Source organism: Lissotriton vulgaris, unplaced genomic scaffold (assembly GCF_964263255.1).
Source record: "Lissotriton vulgaris unplaced genomic scaffold, aLisVul1.2 SCAFFOLD_763, whole genome shotgun sequence".
Classification (NCBI taxonomy): domain Eukaryota; kingdom Metazoa; phylum Chordata; class Amphibia; order Caudata; family Salamandridae; genus Lissotriton; species Lissotriton vulgaris.
In genome coordinates this window covers 728,907-754,218 of record NW_028254011.1, presented here as the reverse complement: position 1 = coordinate 754,218, position 25,312 = coordinate 728,907, and the positions used below count along the sequence as shown (strand labels likewise).

Here is a 25,312-nt window from a genome sequence, read left to right as displayed (position 1 = left end):
TCATTCCAGCAGCGAAAGAATGTTTTACTGCAGGGGTCATATTTTGGAATGGGAATAATAGCTGGGTGTCATCAGCGTAGGATATTGGTGTGAACCCATGTTCCCTTACAATATTCGCCAGGGGGCCACATACACATTAAATAATGTGGGGCTTAGGCACGAGCCCTGTGGAACCCCCTTAGTGAGCTCCCTAGAGATGGAATAATGGGAGCCCAGGCGAACATTTTGGGAGCGGTTGGAAATGAAACTTTTTAGCCATGATAGGGCCATTCCATCCACTCCTATCCCCTCCAGACGACTGATCAGGGTGTCATGAGACACCGCGTCGAAAGCAGCAGACAAATCTAATAGCACCAGAATCATAGAGCCTCCCCTATCCTCCTGTGCCATCCGGATGGTATTGGTCACGGAGAGGAGAGCTGATTCTGTGCTATGATTTGGCCTGAACCCAGATTGAGAGGGGTCCAGGCCGTCCGCTACCTCGATGAATTTAGAGAGATGAGAGTTGACATGTCTCTCAGTCATCTTACTCAGGTGGGGTAGGAGGGATATAGGGCGTAAGTTGTTAAGGTCCGACCATGGTAACGCAGTGTTTTTGCGGATTGGGTTCACTACTGCCTTTTTCCAGTCTTTAGGAATCTTTCCTTCTTTAAGAGAAAGGTTAATCAGTGTTTTAAGGCTCGGGGCTAATATGCTACCCAAGGGAGCTATCATTTTAGCAGGTAGTAGGTCTGTGTGTGAGCCTGATTTAATTAGGTTAAGTAGAGTGTTTACTTCAGTAAGACTGATCTCTGGGATCGTAGTCAGAGTGAGTCTACTTATTCCACTTTTAATTGACTCAGGGCTAGAGATGTTGATAGTATCCCTATTATTTGATGCCTTAGTGATTTTTTCGTAAATTAAATCAATTTTATTCTCAAAAAATACAGAGACCTCATTACATAGATTTTGACTACAATCGTCTGGGCTTTCACAAGCTGTGGGTTTAACAAAGGATTGTAAGATTTTAAAGAGTTCCCTAGTAGAATTTCCTGCCTCTGTTATTTGTAAATCAAGTTTATGCCTCCGGGCTTTTTTTATATTTTTAAAATAGTTAGATTGAGCCTCCAGGTAAAGTGTTTTGCTAATAGGAGTATGTTTTTTCCTCCATTTTTTCTCCAGACTCCTACATTTTTGTTTCTCAACTCTTAATTCTTCTGTATACCATGTTTCTGTTTTTGTTTTAGCACATTGCTTGTGCAATTCTAACGGTGCAAGTAAATCAATAGCTTCCAGGAGTGCTTTATTGAACTTGGCTAAGCCTTGTTCGATGTTATCCTCTTCAGAGAGAGTGGATTCTTTCCATATTTTCTGTAGTTCTTCTGGAGTTATTTTATGCCATTTTCGTTTCCATATAGCAGGAAGGGGTTTTTGGGGCAGTGGATGAGGGCCAAGTAATTTAAAAGTTAACATATAGTGGTCTGACCAACTAATAATAATGGGAGGACAACATATTATTTTGGGGCAGTCGGTTAAAATTAAGTCCAATGTGTGGCCGTCCAAGTGGGTTGGGCCATTATTCTGAGTTTTAAGTCCCAAACTAGATAGATCACCAAGCAAAGATATAGTGTCAGGGTTGTTTGGTACATCTATATGAATATTAAAATCTCCAAGGAGAATGAAATCCTCATTGGCTCTAAGATACGGGGCTAATAGTTCCATGAGAGTTAGAGAGAAATCAGAACATGAACCAGGGGGACGATATACTAATACTCCTTTCCACTGTGATTTAGGGGAGAAAGAAAATCTAAAAATCATTATTTCCATCTGAGCATTACTACGTTGGTCAAGTACTGAGACCTTTAGGTTCTCTTTATAAACAACAGCCACACCTCCTCCAATTTTAGTCAGGCGATCTAGGTGTAGAATCTTATATCCAGCTGGGATCCCTAGCATTATTGCGGGGATGGTGTGGGGTTTTAACCATGTCTCTGTAAGAAAACAGATGTCTGGCATGTCTGTATTGATAAGATCCCATAGTTGTTGATAGTGTTTAGGTAAAGAACGTACGTTCAATAGAAAACACTTAAATCCTGGAGGTCCTTTTCCAACAACATCTTTAACATTGGGTGCGTTGGCTACTCCTAGCAAGGAGGGCTTGATAGGTAGGCGTGGCTAAATAGCCCTGAAGACGGTGACGACTAGAGCGCTGACCTCCGCTCTAGCGGAAGTGGAAGTTCGTATGCCTGGCTCTTACCTGTCCGCCCTCCGCTCTACGCAATAATTGCCGAGTCGGACCGGGGTGGGCAGGCTACAATATCGAGCCCAGACAATGCGGGGGAGAGTGTTTAGGAAATTACGGCAATTTATAATTATAATTGTGGATTATTAAAATCAATCCTAAAACAATTTAAAAATCGGTCGCAAATGATTAAAAGATGCCAAAGTTTCGTTTTCCTTCCTAGCTCCTCGCAGCCCTCGCAGTCAGGACAGACAAACAGTCTAGGAACTCTACCTTCGTGTCAACAGCGGGTCGGGGAGACACTGCCACCGCCTCCCAACCTTAAGTAACATGCCAACACTTCTCCATCTCTACAATCATTATTTAATTTACACTATGCAAAGTTCAAACGCAAACCGCAACAAACAGGTAGACTATTACAATGGAAAACAAGAATTTGGAAACTACTTCGTGACCTTGAGAAGAATTCATATACCACCACCACCCAAGCTCCTTAAGTTTCCTAATACATGAAAAACTCTTTTGAATAAGAATTTGTTTTGGACAGATTTCTTTTCTCACGCAGGCTGTACATTGTCCAAGTCACTAACCATCACATCATCAGCCTGATCCAGTCTTTCACTCACACCTTCTTTCATATAACTTGGAACCACAGACATTTTATTCTTGCTCCACACTTACTGAAGTCTAATATCATTACATCCCCTTTTACCTAAAAGTCAAAAAGTGGGGGAACCTGCAAAAATGTATTTCCTCACACCTTTCTTGTCCCATTGCTTACAAACCCCGGATTAAGCTCTGTTCCTGATCAAGGGCTAATGTTATTGTATAATATTTCAGTGAATGCTGAGTAAAGGAGATGTTCTATTTCTTTCAAAAGGGGGCAGGTTCAAAGCAAACAAAAAACAATGACTGAAGTACTTTTAGGAACTCATCCAACACAAACTTAAAAACGGTGCTGTCGTTTGGAAGGGACACCCCTGGTGAAGCCTATGCCATAGTGTTAATATTTTCACTGGGCATAAGCCTATTCTATAACCGTAAATAATCTTCTCTCCTAACTTTACTTCTTGCATTCCATTGCTGGTCAGGTTCTCCTTGATTGGCTCTATTAGGCTCTCAGAGCAAGAGCTCAGTTTGGGTGGGTGAGATTGTGGGGTGTTGCATGAGAAAAGAACCTTCACAAAGCTTAGTGCTGGGACACACGAATATTTATTCTCCTCCTGCGCACCCTCCCAACACCCCACCTTTTTAAGAAGGATAGAGTTAATTCCAAAAAACATGTTTTAGGAGTTTAGAAGTTTGGGTAGAACTGCTGCATTGGGTAGTCTAATGCCTGTGTTCTGTGTGTATTTGTTATGTGTATTTTAAAGGAGTTGGAGGCCTGGGAATTATAGGCTAGAGGCAGATTAGGATTTATCTGTAAATATTGTCTTTGTCAAAGGAACAAGTAGGATGGTTAGCAGAAGGGTGGCTGGTGACTGAGATGCTCAAGCAAGTCACAGTGAAACAAATAGAGATGTGGACTGGGCAGCTGTGTGAGTGCCCGAGAATGTGAGGGAATTAAGGACTGTGAATCAGTACTTGGAACGCTTTGGGACACAGGGTGGCAATTACCAAGTGGTCTTTTCAAGACCAGGCAAGGATAGTCGAGATCCCAGATAGTTTCAAGAAAGGTTGGCAAAAGTGGTGGGGAATAAACATGTAAGATTTTACTGCAGTAATGTCTGACACATCCTTTTTCGTATTTGGGATGCTAGAACTAGGAGAAGGTTAAGAGGTGAAGAAAATGGTAGCCAAGCTAAGAAATATGTTGATGATGTGGCAGGCAGGAGTTGTGTATCTCTCTGCACACGGTCTACTTGGGAGCTTCCTGACCACTTTGAGTTTTGGAATCTCCTCCTTCCAAGTCATGTACATGTCCAAGAACACTAACTTGCAAGTATCCGAGCAGGGTTTACAGCTCAGTTCAATGCGCCAAAAACATTGTTTTGACAAATAGGCAAAGCTTGCTAAGTACAGACAATGTTGCACAAGATGGCGTAGCACTGAGAAAATAATTGAACCCTGACCTCTAATGTGGCAAGCAGTGGTCTAAGGAAGTAATTCAGGCCATATGATTCAATGAGTTTGTCTTGCGTACAGTAGTGTGGGGGATCACATTTTGTGGTGTTAAAGGGGTAAAAAGGTGAATAAGGTGCAATTGAAAACACGATTGATCTGGTAGATACGAAGAAGATAGTTGTGGTGTTTTAAGTGGATTGATCGACAGGTGAGGAAAAAGATACCTTAGAGATTTATGGCCATTCCCAAAATGATTGCATATATCAATGAGTGAGAAAGCAGGCATTAGAATAGGTATTAATCCTTTATTATACATTGGTTGACAGAACAGGATTCTGCAATAATCTGCAACAGCCTTACTGCTTTATAAAAAATAAGTCTTTGACCTTAAAAAGAATGCGGGTAACGGTGGGGGCCCCTTGCTCTCACTCTGTGTCTCACTCTTGGGCAGTTTAAGGCTATTTTCCAGGGGTAGGCTCTCCTCGAGTTTCACTTCAGACCTAAATAACTGATTTTCAAGACTTTTTTGCCTTACGAATGCCCTATAATACTCCAGCATATGCGCTATTTACATTTTTCTCTGTTCCTCAGTTTTCCTTAAAACTCCTAAGGAATCTCTCTCCCTCTTTTAGTGTCATCCGTCTCAAGAGCGTATCGGTATCTACACACTTTCTAAATCACAAATCAATCCTCTATTTCTCATTGAGTCACTACATCAAAGCACTATGACTTTAGATGTTAGAGATCCCCTGCAGACCAATTTCCATTTTCTTTTTAATTACTTTGGTGCTGTATGGTAGCTAAAAGATGTGGTGTCCCACTCACAGAAATGTGTCCAAGAATAATTTGATCTCTCCCCATTAATCTTTATGGTATTTGTTTTCCGTGCTATGGATATATTTTCCCAGGTGCTAACTTACTTCAACTGATCTGATGCTTCTGCTTTGCCCTCTGAACTAAATTATATTTCTACTTATTTGACCATTACGTGCTCAAATAAATAATTCCGGAACATAACCTTAAATACCATCTATTTTAGGTGAAAACCTTATTTTGTTTGTTAAAATGTTTAAAAGGCAACTGAAAATTCTTGGGTCAAAGACTCCATTCGGACAATTCTACTTAGATTTCTTTTTGTCTTGCACATGTCATTCGGTTTATACTAGCGCTTCAACCTATACTCCCTACTAACTCACATGCAAGAAACTCTTTTTAAGGGTCTGTGTATCCCAGTATTGCACCAACTCCAGACATTGTTTTGACGAAAAAGCATATTTAACTTTAAACAAATATTCGCCCTTTGAGGTACCCATTTTCTGTGCATTTTAAAAAGAAGATTAGCATTGCTGTGACCTCCTATTCTGACTCTATCCAGCTGTAGCGAGGGTACTGCTGTGAACCAGTTGTCCACTGCACCCTCATATCTCACCATCTGTTCTCCAACTAAATAAGGGAAATACTCCGATAATTCTCTATATCTCAATTGTGGAATTCTGGCAGCTCACCTGAGGCATTCATTTCCTGTAGGTCTTTCTCCCAACTAGTAACAGTTCTACTGAAGAAGAGACATTGGTTTAGTTGAAACCCATTTGCGGTCTTGGGACCCTGAGATGTCTCCTGGATAAGTTTACCAGATGCCACAGGTGACTACCAAAATATGAGTTGCACCAGGGCTATCTGTCCACAAGCTCCTATCAGGGTTAACTGCATCAAATGGCAGCCTTGGCCTCTGACCTTCTCGGATCAATTCCCAACTCCAGCTTCTTCTGAATGAAAAACAGAACTATTTAGGAGAATTATGTTTGAGGGACACACATCGATAAATGATGAGCTACTCCAAAAAAAATTACAAAAGAGTACCGCTGAGAAGGAAAATGGGAAGAGATGCTAGGTGGCAAAAAGACTCCAAGAAAGCAATAAGAACATAGGAACTTGAATGGCTCCGGCTGCTCAGAGAAACCGCACCTATAGGTGAAAAAATAAAAAGAGCAGTGTAGCGACAAAACAAAGGCCAGTGAAGAACTAAAACATAAAGGAAAACCAAAGCACACCAAATAACAGAAAATAAACAAGCATTTGCAATACAGTAGGTCTTGCATTTATGTTTGAGCCATTGGCATTGTAAATGACAATGTCTTTTTTATTCATGTGTTGTTTTCAAAATAGATAAATAAAAAGCTTTTTAATTTACAATGCCAATAGCTTAAACTCTCGCAAATGCGAGACCTATTGCATTGCAAATGTTTTTTTTTGTCAACACGCCCCATGCGCTCTTTCACTGTAATGGCAGCCACACCCCTTTCTTTAGACGCGCTTGTGTAAAGAAAGGTGCCTGGCCACCACTAAAGTAAAATCGCGGTATGAGGCGCTTTTATTAAAAAAAAAAATGTGTTCGTCAGTTGGCCCAATAAAAATGTAAAAGCAGGTCCGTGCAAAAACCGTAGCGTGCGTCTGGAGGCAAAGAGGGCGCCCATCGAGGAAAGCACGTTGTGCTTGCAATAAAGGAAAATCATTATAGAAAATAGTGCTCAAAGACTGTAGATAAAACAGACCGTGTAACAGCAGGAGGTTACAAATGCAGACAAGACGGTACTAAGGAGGGACTACTAAGCCTATTGATGAAAGAAAAGCAACCATTTAGAAACTACAGTATCATAAGCCAATTGAAAGGATGAGCGGAAAATGGCCGGTGCTTCAAGTCCATACCTGAATACAGCATGCCTCGCAGAGCAGCCCATAGGCTGCCCAGGATCAATGTAAAAAGGAGAATAAATATGCAACATGTTAAACGTGGAGGGCAAAAAAAATAAACTTGCAGGAAAGCAGCAAACATAAACATACAAATGTAAAAGTTAACAATGACGCGAGTGAAAAAAAGACTGAATGGATAAACAATAAAGATTAGAAGACGGAAGGAATTTATATGATAAAAAAATGAACTAGGGCACATAGAATATGGATGAGCTAAGCAGAACAATTCTAAACAGACTAGATAAGGGGCAAACCAGATAAAAGACGAAATAAAGAACAGGATCCTAGTTTTTTTTTCTGCAGGCCTCATGTTCAAAGAGTATGCTTCGAGTTGAGATATTAAGGAGAAGAAGAAGTGGGACTGAGACCTCTTTTAAATTGAATTCTCACATTGTCTTTCTCTGTAGGATTTGTGGATGTGGAAACGCCTACCCTCTTCAAGAGAACACCTGGTGTAAGTACAGCCATCTTAAGGAATAGCTTTGTGCCATACCTCCAGCATGTCCAACCAGCGACACAGGCTCCTTGTTAGTAGAGGGGACAGTGACTGTGGCAAATATTTAAAATCACAAATTCTTGCCGTCCCTTCACAGTGATGGGAGTACATTATTTGCCATTGCTGTGGAAGAAGTATGTTAAACCAGTAGTACTGCACATGGGTTCCTTGTGACCAGTATCCAACATGCTTGTGGAAAAGCAGTAAAAAGTCAACTCCTTGGAGAGCTGAAGAAAGAATGAAATGGCGTGCCAATTCGTCCACTGTGACTGATACCAGCTGCATCGATTCCCACAGGTGTAGTTTCCCCACGGTGGTTAAGGAGGGTGCAGTGATGCCCATATATGGGTGTTTTTTGCTGGGATTGTGTGAAGAAAGTATATTAATACCAACAGGTGTGTTTTCCTGGGTTGAATTGCACTTGAATGGTTAGAGAATAGTGATTTTATAGCGATTTTGAGAGGTTGCATTTATTCGCACATCTGACAGGTGTGTCGTTTTTCTGTGGAATGTGCATTGGCCATCAGTGGTGGTGTTTTTTTCCTGTGCTTGACTCTGTTATTTTCACTACTTCTTGTTTCCTCGCTCTCTTTTTTTTCAGTCATCGTATGTTTTTTTTAATTCTTTTTCCCTTTTCCGCGGCCTTGCAATCTGTGTATTTCCTTTAGCTCCTTCAATGCATTTATGCCCCAACCACCAACATTTTTTCCTGCTACTTCTTTTCAGACATTTTTTCTGTATGTTTTTGTTACAGGGTGCAAAGGAATTCCTGGTGCCGACCCGGGAGCCGGGAAAGTTTTATTCACTGCCACAAAGTCCTCAGCAGTTTAAGCAGCTTCTCATGGTGGGAGGACTGGATAGGTGAGCACTAATTCCTAATGGTTTCTCTTCAAGCAGGCCTTCCTTTCTGTCATGTGGTCCAATACACCAGACGTGCATAAGCTGTTTTCCTGCTGGCGTATTTGATGTTTGTCAGTCATTTAACACCCAAGCTCTGTAGGTCAAACCTCAACATTGTAGCAAAATTATTTTCTGTTTCCGAACTAGTGAAAAGTAGAACATTTATCAGGCCCCTCTGTTCCATACTAAAAGGTTTGCTTGTTTTGCCGATATTGACTGCCCGAGCATAAAACGCACCAGAATTCTCCCCCCAATAGCAAAAAAATTAAGAATATTTGAGAATGTAACCCTAAGTAAAGTATTACGACAATAATATGTTTTTTCATATAAACACTGCCTGGATATCCATCTATGGAGGTTATGTTTGAAGATATCTGAAAGAGTTTTGGGACTCCATGCTCCCTCTCCCATAATGTGGCACATGGAGAAGGCCAGATGGGCATTCTCCTCTCATCCACCTGCTCAACACTCGCGATTTTAGGTTTCATACTTGGTAGCAAATTAGGAACGCCTTTGTTGTTTTTGTCGTCATACGAAGTGGCTATCTCCATACCTAGTAAAATTACTAATGGAGCTATTTTGCATTAATGTAGTCAGAAGGGTAAAGTGCTTCCTGTCCAAAGCCTAGCTCCCATCCCTGAAGAGTACGCCAAGACGCTGTCTCTAAATCATCGGGCATGGTGAGGCGGAGGTTCTCTTGCTTGTTTTCAGATTTGGATTTTTATTGTCCCCATAAAGGTTTCCATTAAAATTAGTCTACGGAACTGCCTTGTGCCCCACATGCTGCGCATTAACATGGAGAAACCAGGCCTTGCATGTAGTCAAGAACTTTTAAGGAACCCCACTATTTGCCCTTGAAAAACGTAAATTCCTTCCCAGCGATACATCTGACTGCTAGAAGGTGTTTGACTTTTATCCATGTGTGTGCATCCAAGAAATTCCACTGTCCCTCTTAAGGCATTGTGTGCGTTGATGCTGCCCTTGGAATTCAAGTGTGCTACCGCAGTCCCAAAGTAGATGACTTCCCAGTTGATTTAGGACTAGTCCAAGTCTGGTGAACATTGGGGCTCATGTGAACCAGTACTATCTACAAATGAATACTCTATAACAGGCACGGTGTTGTTTGTAGGATGTTGGTACTGATACATTGTCTGCAGTATGCTTCTGTGTTCATATCTAGTTTGTTTTGCTACTTTGAGTCTGTCTGTCTCCTAGCAGTGCTCATAGATGCCACCATTCCACAAGGTTGGCCATGTTAGACAGGGAAATAACGTGCAGATTGTGCTACTAAGAGACAAGCATTCTTGAATTTAATGAATTCCGTTGTAATAGAGCTCAAAATAAGACAATATTCCTACTAGTTGCAAGGAAACATGTAAAGTGTGTTGCAGTAGTGCCTTCGTTTTTCATGACCATCAACAAGCTCTGTTTGTCCCTTTCCTTCACTCATGTCGTTGTACATTACAGTGTGTCCCACAACAAGCATTCAGGATCCTCGATGCCTGAGTTGATTTGGGTAATTTTCATCAGAAGTCCCTATGCGGCAGTTTGTGAAAGCATAAATTCGATACTCAATGCACTTTTATTAGTTTATTAAACCTGCATAGGCTGGCATTTGGAAATTAATTATCCTTTCTTGATTGTGATCTTATGATTTGAGTCCAACCTATCACATGGCAAAAATAAAATTAGCATTATAAATCAAAGAGGTTTGAGTTCCCTTCTCCACCGAAGCACAAGCAGATGTGTTCAATTTTACGGTGGAATACGGAGTTTTGAAAGTTGCTGCTGAGATTGTATCTTGAGACAGGCCAAAGGGTTGCAGCAGTCTTATCTTACAGAGGGTCATTGGTGTGCTCTACCTCAATCCAGTCTTGGTGAAATGCATTCAGGTCCCCTCACAAACTGCTTTGTCTTTCCCAGGTGATTCCCAGTCTGCATTGACAGTAAACCATCCCTCTTTGGGAATCTTTTGTCGAACGCCTAAATACAGATCATAATTTGGCTATCAATGTTATCCTCCATCTCCCTTTTAGCGGTTTTCTGTAGCTCATCATACACACGAAAGACAACCATGCCTGCTTGATGTAGCCACAGTGGTTGAAGAGGTATTTTGAAAGTTGTGCTAAATTTCTTTTAGAGGTATTATTTTAGCATGAGTCCAACAAATAGGGTGTATAAAATTCCTTAATTTTGCAAAGGTCCACATTGGAGGATGTGCACAATTCCTTTGTTTCCTCCTGCACAAGTGAAACAAAGGTCATCCTGAGGAAGCCATCTTATCCATAACCCTCTTTATCTCGGAATTTTGGAATGAGACAGATTTATGAAAACAGAGGCTGCTGTGCTAGTTTGAATTTTGTGTAAAGTTCATTGCTTGTTGTTTTCCTGCAGGTACTTTCAGGTTGCCCGCTGCTATCGTGATGAGGGTTCCAGACCAAACCGGCAGCCTGAATTCACGCAGGTAATTGCAAACTGTTCTGCCCTTTTTTCAAGCATACCAGTGATGAGGGTGAGCAGTGGTTAAGTGGAGAGGGCAAAGATGGCATCTTATCCTTCAGGTGGTAGCACTTTGTTTTCTGCTATGGTCATCCAGGTATGTCTGCCACCAGGGAAAGCACGCCTCTCTTATATTTTTCAGTTCCCCTCTCTGCTACCTGCTCAGTTCTTCTCATGCTCTCAATGTTCCCTCACCTGGGGCGGCTCCTCTTCTTTCATAACACATAGTGTTCCTCTTTTTTCCTTCCAACAGCTCTCCTCCTTCTCTTACTGGCACTACTGTTCTGCCACTCATCTGCATCCTCTTTATCCCCTCACCGCCTGAGCCACTTCCTACTTTCTCTCCCATTTGCTCCTCCTTCCCTTCACGTCCAATCACTCATATTTCTACCACTGCCTTTGCAGTCCCACCTATGACCCACATAACTGTGTATTTCTCATTTGCCATCTGTTATTTTTGCTGCTTTTCTTCTTGCTGCTCCCCGTTGCTTTCTATTCCTGTAACTCCTGATGTAAGTCTTTTGTCTTATTTCTACCATGCCTGATTCTCTTCATTTGCCTTCTCCTTGTTCTTGTTTGACTCCTCTTCCGCTCCCTTCTCTTGTTTCTGGTGCTTGAATTCCTGCTTGTGTTGCTCCCCTTTCAGCAGGACTCGTTGTTGCTTCGCTTTCCGTTGCTTCACTTTTCTTCCTATGTTCCAGTGCTTCTGTAAGACGTTTTACAGCCAAAAACCTCCAAATCCCGATAAGAGAAACTTCCTAGATTGGTTTGTGTTCAAATTAAGACTTCTAAATGTGGAGCTATGTTAGTATTGTTAAACTAGTATTTGTATTTTATTTTCCCTTTCATAGCACTCTGGGTCCCTACTACTGAATTAGACTTCTGCAAATTCCCTTGCCTACATTGGTTTAATTTTGTGCTAAGAACTGAAAAACGTAGGAAAATCCTGTCTGGCACCTCATCCCATTCCTGTGTTTATTTTTACACTCAAACCTTTACCATGGGTGTACATTAATATCTTCAAAATTAAAATGATTTAACATTTTAGTCATGCGAATTTATGAAATCTGTTGCAGACAATTTACCTTAAGCTCCTCTGATGCTCTCTCTCCTGCACCTATTATAAATCGGGCTTCCGGTTTCATGGTATTTATTTTGTTTGACATTTCCATCTGTATTTATCCATATTTTGGGGGCATTCTGAAAAAATGAAGATGAAACTAGTATTATTCCACATTTATGTAACCAATAAGTGCGTATGCATGCTGGATTGCCGGATAGGTTACAATGGTATGGCCACCCACAGATGATAAATCAATGCACTTATATGAAAACATGAACATTTTAGTATCCAGGGTATGCAAATCTATTGCTGTTTAACCTTCTTTACTAAAATTCCATGTTTTTAACCACTTACCTGTCAATCTGCACAGCAATTGGCCTGGCAATCATGACTGACAGCATTTAGAATTACTCAAAAAAGAATACAATTTCCATTTTTATCCACGTTTAAAAAGAAATACAGACAGGAAAATAAATTATTTTCTCTCTGTATATATCTGTAAAAATCAGTAAAAACAGAAAAGTGGGAACCTTAATTCTAAACAAAAAGACATGCGCCCAAATTGCCAATTGGGTCGTGTGGTTAATGGAAGAGCAAGCACACAAGCATTTTTCTCAGACTTTTAACTTCTTTGCCACACAACTGGATCCTAACTTAAAAATACATTTCCATTCCCAGTGTGCTTCTCTTCGTGACTGGAATGTCCAATTGCAACCATTCTATTGAACCCTCCTATTAAAAACATTAAAATGGTATAATCACAATTCTAACAAAATAGTAAATTCAATAAGCATATTCCTTTTGATGATCTAGCTTTCCTCCTAAAGTCAATCTAACTTTTCATGAATAGTGTCCTTAATGAGGGTGAGGGAACACTCAGAAAAAAAACAAGTTTCTGTGTGTTCAGTTGGTATGTTCCGTTCTGTGAGTCACACAAGTCTTATTTACAGCCTGCTCCTCACTCATCACATGATGTTGATGTGTTTCAATCTCCGTTCGTGGGATCTGAGTTAGGGAGGACTTTATGAGGATTCATTGAATTAGAGTAGAGGGACCCAGTACATTTTAGGCTTATGTGCTATCTAACAGGGAGAACATGTGTCTTTAAAATAGTTTCTTCTTGCGAGGGGAAACATTTTTAAGAGACATCATGAAGTTTTGTTATGCATGTAAAAAATCCATTTATATGAAATTCATCTAAAGGTTAATTATTAATTTTGGGCAATCAAAAAGTGTGTTAATCCCATTCTTGTACCCTTGATTTAAGCATTTATTCACAAGTGAGTACAAAATATAGCACAGATAATTCTCCAAATAACACTTAAAATACATAACTACTCCGTCTCCTCTGTTTTTTATCCCCAGCTCCATGCACAAATCTAAGTATTCTTTGGCTCCTCATGTGCCCTGCTTTTCCTTCCTGGCCACCACATTGCAGAGCACCACTCAACTGCTTGCTGAAATAATGAGATTTAATGCTATAATTCATGTTCAGAGTGGGCCACGTGACAAACAAAGGTTGGCATTATGTGTGACAGGTCATTTTGGCAGTGGTGGACGTGCCTTTTTTGTCCCTCATTCTTGAATAGTTTCCTTATGGCCACATTTCGACCCTATACAGAAAGATGTCTAAAAACCTCCTAGTTGGTTCTGGCTGACAATCTTTGAAAGTGACTATTGTTTGTTTCATTTTTGCCTGTTCCTTTTTTAAGGTGGACATCGAGATGTCATTTGTGGATCAGGCCGGGATACAGAGGCTGATAGAGGGGTTGCTACAATACTCATGGCCTGAGGAGAAAGATGCATTGCCAACACAATTCCCTTCTATGACTTATGCTGAAGCCATGGCCACCTATGGCACTGACAAGCCAGACACGCGCTTTGGAATGAAGGTTTGTCCCCTGATTGCCTTTTAATATAACCCAATAGCTCCAACGTGGTCTCCAGCTTTCCTTTTTTAGATTAGTATTTTTATGTGTAGATATTACCCTATTAGCATATGATGAGCAAACTCTGTTTTGTCTTTTTCCATGCATAGTCAATACCTGTTTTAAAGGGAAGACGAGGTAAAGGTCAGAAAGGGCTCTAGTGTTCATGAACTTATGTGGGCCACTCCTATGCTCTGACTCCTCTGCGCCTTCTTTAGTTGGCATTGGAATCATCTGCAGTTTCCCTGCAGTGCCCTAAGACACCATCCTGCTCTATACTCAGAAGTTACCTAATATTGTTCACCAATATTATGGCAAAGTGGCGCAATACCCTGACCAAATTGCTAAAATTACAGGAACAAAAAAACATTCCATACGGCACAAGGATGCTGTTAACACCCTCTCTGAATCTAAGAGCTATACTGAATATAACATGCTATAAAAATGGCACAATACTTACACAAGCAGACAACAAAGACCTAGAATTATTTGATGAATACTTCACCTCTTTAAAAGAGTGTGTTCTAAACAGCCTTCCCTCAAAAACCCATCAATACCATATTCCACAAGCTGTTCCCCTACCCAGGAGTGTCTTAAAACTCCAGCAAAACACTAACTCGCAAGCTGTTATCTCACGCATGAGTCAACCTGATAAGGTAGAATCTGGCATTGTTAAGGAGCTCCAGCAGCCGAAACAAAAATCTAGAATCCCTAAAGCTAGGAACATCAGCCCACAACACAAAAAAGCAACATTGCTCCCCATCTCCAATAGCTCCCTTTCTCCTAGCCCCATCTCCAATAGCCTACTGGCTCCATCCCCAGTCCTAGCCTCAACAACAGGCCTTTCCTTTTTCTAACAAAATATAGTCGGGCAGAGTCAGCGACCACTACCCAGGACAACCAGAGATATAAACATATTTTTGATACTAACAATCTCAAGATACCCCTAACAAATAGGATACTATCTACAGTTAGGTCAGAAAGTAGCCACAATCATCATAAGTTAGACTTATCCAACACTCCATTACACATACCTGCAGGCTCACCCCAACAATTGCTCATCTATCCTCCCTCATGACTGGAGCTAGACACCCTCAGTTCCCAATCGAACAAGACATACAGGGCCTTGCAACTCGCTATCAGAGATATGAAGAACGTTCTACACCTCCCAGAACAATATCTCTCAAAAATAGACCTTTTTTAGAAATCATTATACACACCACACAGCACACTAAACCCTACACCAATGTCCTAGACAAACAGACTATAGCGATCTTGCAATCAACTTAAATACCTCAAAGATATTGTTACAAATCCTACTGCTATCCTATGAGTCATCGCCCAATCTTCCCCATAAAGTAGACGAACAAAAAAATTCAATTTGTCCCAATCAATGCAAATAGAACCTCACAGATGAACCACAGAAAACCAAACCTCAATAACCTGAAAAAAGTATCTTTAATCCCAGAGAAGCAAGACTCAATAAGGGACATCCCACATTAAACTATCTCATGCCTACTACTAAACTGCTGCTCCGCAAAGAAACTTGCCGCAGACATAGCCGACCATATCTTAAACCAGGAAATCGACGTAACCACCCTAACAGAATCATCGCTCTCGGAATCATCTTCCCCTTGCCTTGATCTATTAGTTCCACTGAACTACAACATTGTGAGACTTGACAGCATACACAAAACTGGAGGAAGCATCGCCTGTATACAAAGATCAGACTTCGCTATCATGAAAGTACACTTGGACCCCATTGAATCATGTGACTGCCTCGGGCTATCCTTAAGATCCACAGATAACCAACTATGCAAAATACACATGTTTTACCCTCCCCCAGGCAAAAACACCATATCCATAGACCAGCTGACAGAAATCATTACTGCAAACTCTGATCCTTACTCCAACGATACTTTTTTAGGGGACTACAGTCTTCACTGGGAAGACCACAATGATAGCCAGGTCAATTTTCTCAGCGTCTTCATTGAAGATCAATCCTTGGTTCAAGCATGCAATCTACCTACTCATATGAAAGGCTCTACAATAGATTGGATCATCTCCAAAGAAAAAGCAGTGGGTACAATAGCAATCATCCCTTGTGACTGGTCAGACCATCACATTATTACCTTCCGAATACCATAGATAAAAAGGAAAACTTCATCACAATCAATCAAACCCAGACAATGGGTTTGTGACACCAAAGGTCTCAACATGGAGAATCTTGTAGCACGTTGTGAGAAAACTGCAACCTCCCACCTACATGGCAGCCGTCTGCAAATTCACGGAACACTACAACACGACGATGACGAAAACAATTGATGACATAGCCCCATTAAAACTCAAAAGAATGCCAATCAAAGACAATAACCCTTGGTTTAACGGATCCTTCAACGAAGAAAGATGGACTCTCAGACTAACAGAACAGAAATGGAGACAACATCCATCCTCCACCCACCTAAAACTAATAAGACAGGCCAGAAATGCCTACAATAAAAGTATTCTAAAATCAAAAAAAGATTTCGGAAGAGAATGCATAATGCAAAACACAGACCGAGGTAACTCTTCGAACTATTAAAAGATCAATCTAACAAATTCTCAATCTTCTTTACAGCCAAAGCCAATTCCCTGGAGATTGAGCTCAAGAATGCCACAGAGACCCCCTCGATTCAAAAGAACACTCCAACTATGCTTCAGTATCAACCAGTACAGGCACTGCCCAAAAATAATGCTCTTCTGGTCAGACTTCAAGTATTATGACCACAAAGATATTGCCAAAACCCTTTTGACAATAAAACCAAATAACCATTTCAATTACGCACTTCCCCCCAAAATGCTGGTTGACGGTCAACCACTGGCTCATCCCCTCGTGGACCAAGATTATGAATGCTTCACTATTGCAAGGTTCATTACCAGACTGCCTAAAAGCTGGACAAGTTACTCCTATCATGAAAAAAACCTACGGAGAACCCCTCAGACCCTAATAACTTTCGACTGGTAACAAACATTCCCATACCAGCCAAAGTCCTGGAAAAAATTTGTTCAACAACAACTGAGCAAACACATTTCTAAATCCAGACTTCTGAACGACTGCCAATCGGGGTTCAGACCAAATCACAGTACCGAAACAGCAATTCTTCACATAGTGGATGACTCTCTTCTTGCCCTAGACCGCAATGAAACTTGTCTCCTAGTACTACTCGACCTCTCATCCGCATTTGACATGGTAAACCATGTCAACATTCTAGACCGGCTGGTGGAAAGGATGAGATTCCGGGCGCAGTCCTAAAATGGTTTAGATCCTTCCTAAAGGAAAGATTGCAAAGATTCAAGTTGAATCAGCATCAACGCTTAATCTTATTGGAGTACCACAATTCTAAACACTATCCCCATCTCTATTCAATCTCTATGTAGAACCTCTAACAGAAATTTTACAGCAGGCAAACGTCTCCTTTCACATGTATGCAGATGACACACAGCTATATATCAAGATTACTTCGTTGGAAGAGATCAACAAGATGAACCTGGTATTGAAGAGGACTGTTCATTGGCTAACTAACAATCACTTCAAGCTTAACCCACATTAAATATAATTCCTTCTGATTTTACCCCAGAAAAGCTCAGCGAGGATAATGGAATGGACCAAGTTGATCACTGCGCTAAACTGTACTCCAAAGATAGTGGACTCAACCAAGTCTCTTGGAATCACGCTAGATAATAACCTGAACATGCAATCCCATATTAGCATGATGGCCAAAACTGCCCGCTTCCATCTGAGCTATCTTAGAAAATGTTAACCTTTCATTTCTACATCAGACCTCAAAACGGCAGTCCAAGCATTGGTCATCTCGCGAATTGAGTACGGATGCACAACTGTATCAGGATTAAGATTTCAACAGCTCCACTAAAGGCCTGTCTCAATTCGACCACAAGACTCATAACAAGCTCCAAAACGTTTGACCACATCACCCCACATCTGAAAGTGCTTAACTGGCTTCCTTATGAAGCAATAATCTAGAACTCACTCTCGTCCACTGCAGTTTTCAAAAAAGAAGCGAAGACTTTTCTTATGAGCAAGTTCCTACCATAAATATCAAAAGTCCAGACACCATTATGATACCTTCAAGAGCACAGACTATGTAACACAGATAGATCTCTAGTAATCGTTAGGACATGTATGTATGTTGTAGTAAGCACAAATGGCCCAATCTGATTATTTACGCTTGTTACTGTTGCTTAAAGTTCGTACCAAACCTGCCATCATGTCCGCGCTATATAAAACAAGGAATAAAATAATATAAGTACCACCTCCCAGCAGATGATAGTTTTTATAAAATTCGTAAATGCAATATAGAGAAGCAGTTGTATTCCACATGCCACAGTTGATAGAACTACACTGGTGGGTTGGTGTTTGGCCAAACAGATCCGCCATGTGGATTGTTCATCCCATTAAAAATGTTTTATGCTCCGTTTTATGTGAGGGATTGAAGTTTGAGTAAGTTGAATCAACATACAAATGTGCCCCATGAGAGGTACATAAAAAGTGAAATAAGTGGCCATTGAAAAATGGATCTCACCTGTGTAAACCCACCACTCCATTGAAGCGTTCGACTCCTTCCGCAAGGTTGTACTTTGCTATATTAGTTTAACTCTGAACGTGGGGCCTTGGACTATCTTTTACCCAGATTTTGTTTTTCACAAGTTATCCAATGTAGCTCTTTTTCCAGTCTCCTGTTCTATTTTTTCATGGTGAGAATTTCTGAGAGCTCATTTTACCCCACCTGTCGCCACCACTCCATTATTCTATCACTGCTGTTTTCTTCGGATGTCACCGCTAGCTGCACGCATGTTCTGTCTCCAGCAAGAAGAGTTGACCCATTTCTACTACAGCAGAACCTGAGAGGACTTAGCAGCAATCAGCCAGACGCCAAGGAGGTAGGCAGGAACTGTGTCATTAAAAGAAGACTAGAGGTCTGGCAGTTGATGCCAGTCCGAAAGGCCACCTGATGATACAACTTCGATAAGAAAGGACTGGCAGGTTTTCTTCATAAATGCAATGCACTCATTTTGTAATAGTATCCATTTTGAATTTGTCGTTTTAGTGGTTCATGACATCATTTTCACAGAACAAGTTTAATCTATAGTGCATAATAACCACTGGTATGCTTTGTGGTTTGTAATGTGCACTTTAGTTCCCACTCGATTTCAACTCAATATCAAGTGGCAGTATGACATAATACCATCAGCCTTTCCAGGCTCTTCAGCCAACAGTATATTGTTTTGTTTCTAGTTTTGCTTTAAACAATGTCATTATAGGCTCAAAACCCCAGCATGCTAAGTGTTTTGCCAGACTGCAAAGGTATCTAATCCATTAAAAAAAACTGATTGTTAAATGTAAAACCAAAGGTAAACCCTTCTTACATATTTTGTCATGGTTCAGTCTCTCATTCACGTTGTTTATTAAAACACACATTGGCAATGCACATTGTCTTTTTTGTAGTGGAACACAGCACAACAAAGGTACAACATGGGCATCAGCAGTACATTGTTCCATAGCACAAAGAATAAGCAAAAGACAGACGGCAGTAGCAGGAGGAACACAACCGTGTTCTCTCACACATACAGACACAGGTTGTAGGGAAACAGGTTTTTGTGCAGGTTTTTTCCACCACTTTTTGCCCCATTTGGACTATTAGCTGCTGTTTTTTGACTTTAAGAGTGTAGTGAGGCCTGCTAACCAGACAGTAGTGTTCTGACCCATTACAAAAGGTATGTTTACTCTGATATACCCAGTTGGCAAGGTCTAACCCACCGATAAGTCCCTAGTATATGCTATCCAGAGTACCAAGGGCATGTAAGGCGGAGTGTTCATTCAGGCACTGTTTGTTCCACCTTGCATGTTAAAGAGACAAAATGGAACTCAGTCTCCCACTGCAGACTGAAAGGGCAGTGTGTGACACTGCCAGTTCGATTTGCCATTACATCTAATAGCTAGAGAAGAGGAGACCCAGTAACTGTTTCAAACTTTTCAAACGTTTGCAACGTTTTTGTCGATGAATGCTGGTTTGCGGTTGCACATAAAAGAATTTATTTTTCTAAAATCTGTATTCCCGTAACCCTTTGGTTAATTTTGATGAGCAAGGACTCTAAAAATTCATACAAATATGTTCTAGTTTTATAAATTGTTGTCTTGCCTTTTCCTTGTTGTGTGACTTTCTTATTCCGTTATTTGGTACTGTTAAATGCTTTATCTTAATTTGCCTAGCCTTACTGCTTGCAGCCACAGCTACACAGGCTTGTGCTAAGGTAGAGTAAATGATACCGACTGGACCCAAAACAGTATCTGTGAGTGTACTCTACGATAAGGCCCCACGGCCATATCAGATAGTACACCCAGATCGTCATACAGGTGCAATACAGGTTGCTCTAAAGAAGGAGTGAGGAGTTAATGGACCGTTGTGCACTCACTATAAACCGATTTAACCATACAAGAAGTACAGCACTCCTAGAACAGACAAACCAATTATGAAATTACCACACATTTATGTACTCCGGTTGATTGATGAGCCCTCATCTATGTGGTGTGTTGTCCTTCATCCATGAGCTTCTCATAGCACTGGGGATCATCCAAGACTACTACCGATCACTGGTTTACTACTCTTTACTGGTTGTACAAACTTCTACTTCTAGGTTCCTTAGTTTGGACGACTTTATGTCCCTTACGTCAACATTTATGTTCTCCCTTTGGTAAACTGTTAGACCTAAATTAAAATTGTATGTGGGTAAGCTAAAATGTTTTTATTGGTGTCTCCCTACCACAGAATTAAAAATGGGAGGGTCCAGCATCAGACCCTGCTTCTTTTTTCCTCTGATATGATTTGGCACTCCAGAATCGCTTCTGCAGAGTCAGACGCCTTCCTCATCACTATAGATCTCAATATCTTACTTAAATATAGTGAAACAGACCCTAGTTTCATACACAAGATAGAGCAACATCACTGGGAACATCGTTCTTCATAGAGCAGGTACACCTTAGATAGACATGGTGTAAGTGCCCCTCCTTCAGTTGTCTTGGAAAGCTAGCACAGCAGCAGTACAAGCTTTCATCAACACAGGTCACATTCAATTCGGGCAGCACTAGTACAAACTTTTCTTCGCCCAAAAAGTTACAGAAACTTCCCTCTTTCACAGAGATTCAGCATGGCAGACTTTACCAGCTTTCATCTTTCACAAAAGTTGTGCAGTTAATCCATGAGTGAAATGTAGGTTACAGGCAGGTCTTTGTAGCAGGTGTGTGAGTCACTAAGAGGGATAAATAGGTGGGTGACCAAGTGATTACATGAGTACTGAAACTTAGGTGATATTCTCTATCTGCATTCAGACAATTTTGCTGGTGTCACTCGGAGACCTGTTGTCACTGCTGTACCTCCTGTTGTCATATCCTACAGACTTGCGATTGTCACTTTCTGTAGATCTAAGTAACTGCTGGCATTCACATGCACATTTTTCAGTGAACGTTAGATCACAAAGGTTGGACCCTTGCCATATCAAAATAGAGACCTTCCCTATTTATGGTGTTTAAAGACAAAATGGCAAAAAACAAAAGAATATGCCTCTAGGTTGCTCATTAGATTTTCCATTGCCCTTTTTATCTCCATATACCCCTTCTCTAGATTAGAAATCCCTCTTTCTCTCTGTGGCCAGTTTCCTCCTCTATCCATTCTCTCCCATCCTCCCTTTTCTATTTCCCTCCTTCTCTGATGTTCATATTTCGATTTACATTTCCCTCTTTTCAGTCTCTTCTTGCTTTCACCTTGATTTGTATTTTCACCATGTTCTGTTACCCCAAACTCACTCACTCTTTACTCAGACCTTCCTCTCTCATGCCCTCTTTTATCCAAACTTAAGTGCTCATTCCAAATGCCCTCTTAGTTCCCTTGCTGCCAGTGACAGCTGTAATAGCTCCAATGGAATAATAAGACCCTTGGGAACACAGTGAATCTCTACTTTCAACTGGAGATTTCAACTGCTAAAACCAGCCAAGATCTCTACGTAAAAGTATAAAAGGAAGTGTGGAATTACCAAGGGAGTCAGATTAGGAAGGAACATTTTTCCCCTAGTAGTTTCTCATCTCGTACTGGACACTTAGGGCTCAACTTGTAATGGATAGTATTGACCCAACCCTTAGTATTGGTAACTCCTGGTGGTGGCAAAATATGGCCCATTTACTAGGACATTCAAACTGACCTTCTTAATTTAATGCACATACTCAGCCTCTGCCTAATTTACCCTCCAATAGTCGGGCACATAGGTGCCATCCTCTTTAAAAAATGTTTTTATTGCGCACTCAGCAGGCGCTGTGCAGTCCCAGGCATGCTTTTGCACATGTTAAACTTTCTGAGGGCTGTCACTACGCTGCCTTATGTTTACAAAACTTCAGTTACAAGTGGTTTTTGCATTCATATGCTTCAACCTATTTGCAAAGGTGATTTACTGGAGGCTGTTAGGCAGCCTTCACACAGACAGCACAACTGTGGTTAATGCAGTTTCACTGGCAACATTTGTTTTTCCCTGTGGATATAATGTGGTCAAGGGGGTAGTAGCACAGGCTGTGATGCACTCGGTAGCTAGACACAGCTCTGTTTACAAGGGTGCAGTCATGCTAATTCTTGTTAGGTTGCGCAGTTGCACTTCCAAAAATACAGTACCACAATCTGCTATCAACTGGCACTCAACTGAACCTCACCCATCATAGACACAGCATTTTATTGACACAGGTATAAGGTCCATGAGGCAGTTTTTTTGACTGCCATTCTTCCAAGAACTATCAGCTGCAAATACAGGCACTCAGGTCACCAATAGAGAGACTGCGTAAAACATGGGTTTCGAAATAGTCTTGCTAGTGAAGCGACTGCTAGTGGGCAGATTGCAGTCTTTGTCATGCCAATAAAGTATATATATATATATATATATGTGTATATATATATGTGTATATATATATGTGTATATATATATGTGTGTATATATATATATATATATATATATATATATATATATATATATATATATATATATATATATATATATATATATATATTTTTTTTTGTTTTTTTTTAAAGCCATGGTTGATTTTTTTCAACGATGCAAACAAATAGCAACTGGAACCTAGTCAGAGGCCATATTCCACATCATCACAGATAAGGTAAGGTCATACAGTATGATCATTGTATCATCACATAAATGATTTGCCCGACCTATGCATTAACAGAACTTTCCAAACTATAACTGTGCATTTAAAAGCCATTTTTTTACCTTTCTTATTTTTAATAACAAATTGTATTGATTTTATTTAAATACCTTACAAAAGGCAAATGTGACCAGAAGCAATACAGCATAGCGAAGAATTGTCAAGGTACATAAATTATTCATTTAACTTCAAAACACACCCCTTCGCAGAGCCAAGAAAAAGGAAAACATTATCATTGTCCAATACTAGTATTGTACCATTCCAATTGAGCAGGAGGAGTGATTGCATACAACGCAGATTGTTTGACTTTTCTGCCTACATGTGTGGCCCAACAGACAGGCAGCAGGGTCCAAATCCACAGGGTTCTGCACTACAGTCCTCACTCGGGCAAGCACTCTCACCCAGTATTTGTTTACCTCTGGGCAATCATAGGTCAGATGCAAAAAAGAGGCTGCGGGTCCGCAGCACCTATCACTGGAGGCCGACTTTCTTGGGTTCATTTTGTGTAGTAGTACTGGTGCAATATATGTGCGGTGAAGAACTATGAAAGTGTATAAGTTCAAAACTTGCATTGCTTGACACAGTATTCACCAAAGCACACATCCTCCTCCCACGCTGGGATCAGAACTCGCCTAGAATTTGCTGTCATGGCGTTGTACAAGTAGGAGACCAAATGGTGGCCCCCACCCAACAGACCTCTAAACATAATTGAAGTGACTGGGCCACTGGAAACCTAGGCCATATATCCCGTACTATAGCTGCAATGTTAGCATGCTGCAAAAATTGGCCTGGCCCTGTATCAAAGCCTTCTTGTGCAGCCTCGAAAGCTATACATTTTTTATTAGGAAACAAATCGCCCAATATCTCACAACCTCCAGGCCGACAGGTTCACAAAAGCTTTGTTGAGGCCGGTAGATTCCAAAAAGCATACACCGAGCAAAGGGGCCCTGCCCAAAACCGCCCTGACGGTTAGTGCCCACCCGCGAGTCAGTGTGCTTGACAAGAAATGATATATATACTATACTTTGATCCACACCATCAGGCGTTGAGGTAGGGAAAAGTGCCTTCCCGTGTCCCCTAAAAGTAGTTTCTCCCAAGTGCCCTCCTCTACTAACCAGTGTGTTGCATGTTGAATTTGGGAGGCCAAGTAATATTTCTCTAAGCTGAGAACTGCCAATCCTCCTTCTTCCAATCTTTGAAATGTGGGTTCTGGCTACCCTACTGTGTCCCGCAGGGCAGATTGGCGAGGTCAGGAGGGAATGTAACTTAGGAAAGACCACTCTGGGTAGAATGTCAAATTAGTACTGGATAATGTATGGGCAACGGGGTAAAAACATCAGCTTTGCGACTTCCAGTCAATCTATGAGGGAGAGCGCTGTAGGGAATTTCAAAACTGCACTGTTAAGTAAAAGCCTGGAGTTGCCCTCCCTATATTATACTGCATACTTACTGCGGCATATGGGCCACAATCATTCCCAGGTACCGGAAGGTGTCCGATTCCCAGCGGAGATGCATAAGATGCAAGTTGTCTGGCTCACAAATAGCCAGAGATCCCAGAGGAAAAACTAGTGACTTTCCATAGTTCAGTTTAAAACCGGACAGTTCCCCAAATGCGGTAAAGTAAGACAACAGGAGGAGAAGAGATCGTAGAGGAGATGAGAGATAAAAGAGAGAATAGTCAGAATATAGGGACACCAAGCGAGTAACTTGTCCCACCTTTATCACCCATTCTGCCATATTCTGACGGATCTAAACTGCAAGGGGCTCCAATGTGATCTCAAAGAGGAGGGGTGACAGCAGACAGACCTGACGATTGCACCTGTTTACCTCCCACAAGCCAGAGCACAGCCTACCCACACACACTCTGGCTGTGGGTCACATATACAGGAGGCGTACCCAGGAACAAATGTGTGCTCCGCACCCCATAGCCGCCAACACCTGCATAAGGTAGTTCCATTTAACTGTGCCAAAAGCTTTGGCTATGTCTATGTAGACTAGTGCTAATTCCTCATCCCTATCTTCCACCTCATGCAAGACGTGCATCAGGCACCGCAGATTCATGGCAGTAATAAGACCGGGTATGAAACTGCACTAATCCTCATGGACTAAGCGAGTAATAACCGGTCGCAATCGAAGGAAA

General features: G+C 41.1%; 1 protein-coding gene across 3 annotated transcripts in view; it reads left to right on the top strand.

Moving 5' to 3' along the window:
• Positions 1-25,312, top strand: part of DARS2 (aspartyl-tRNA synthetase 2, mitochondrial) — a 256,389-nt gene that overhangs the window by 83,087 nt on the left and 147,990 nt on the right. For all 3 annotated transcript variants that reach the window (XM_086951537.1, XM_086951536.1, XM_086951538.1), the window contains 4 exons: positions 7,444-7,490; positions 8,287-8,393; positions 10,827-10,896; positions 13,707-13,886. In XM_086951537.1, the coding sequence (XP_086807663.1) occupies positions 7,444-7,490; positions 8,287-8,393; positions 10,827-10,896; positions 13,707-13,886 (404 nt within the window). The remainder of the gene's footprint in view (positions 1-7,443; positions 7,491-8,286; positions 8,394-10,826; positions 10,897-13,706; positions 13,887-25,312) is intronic.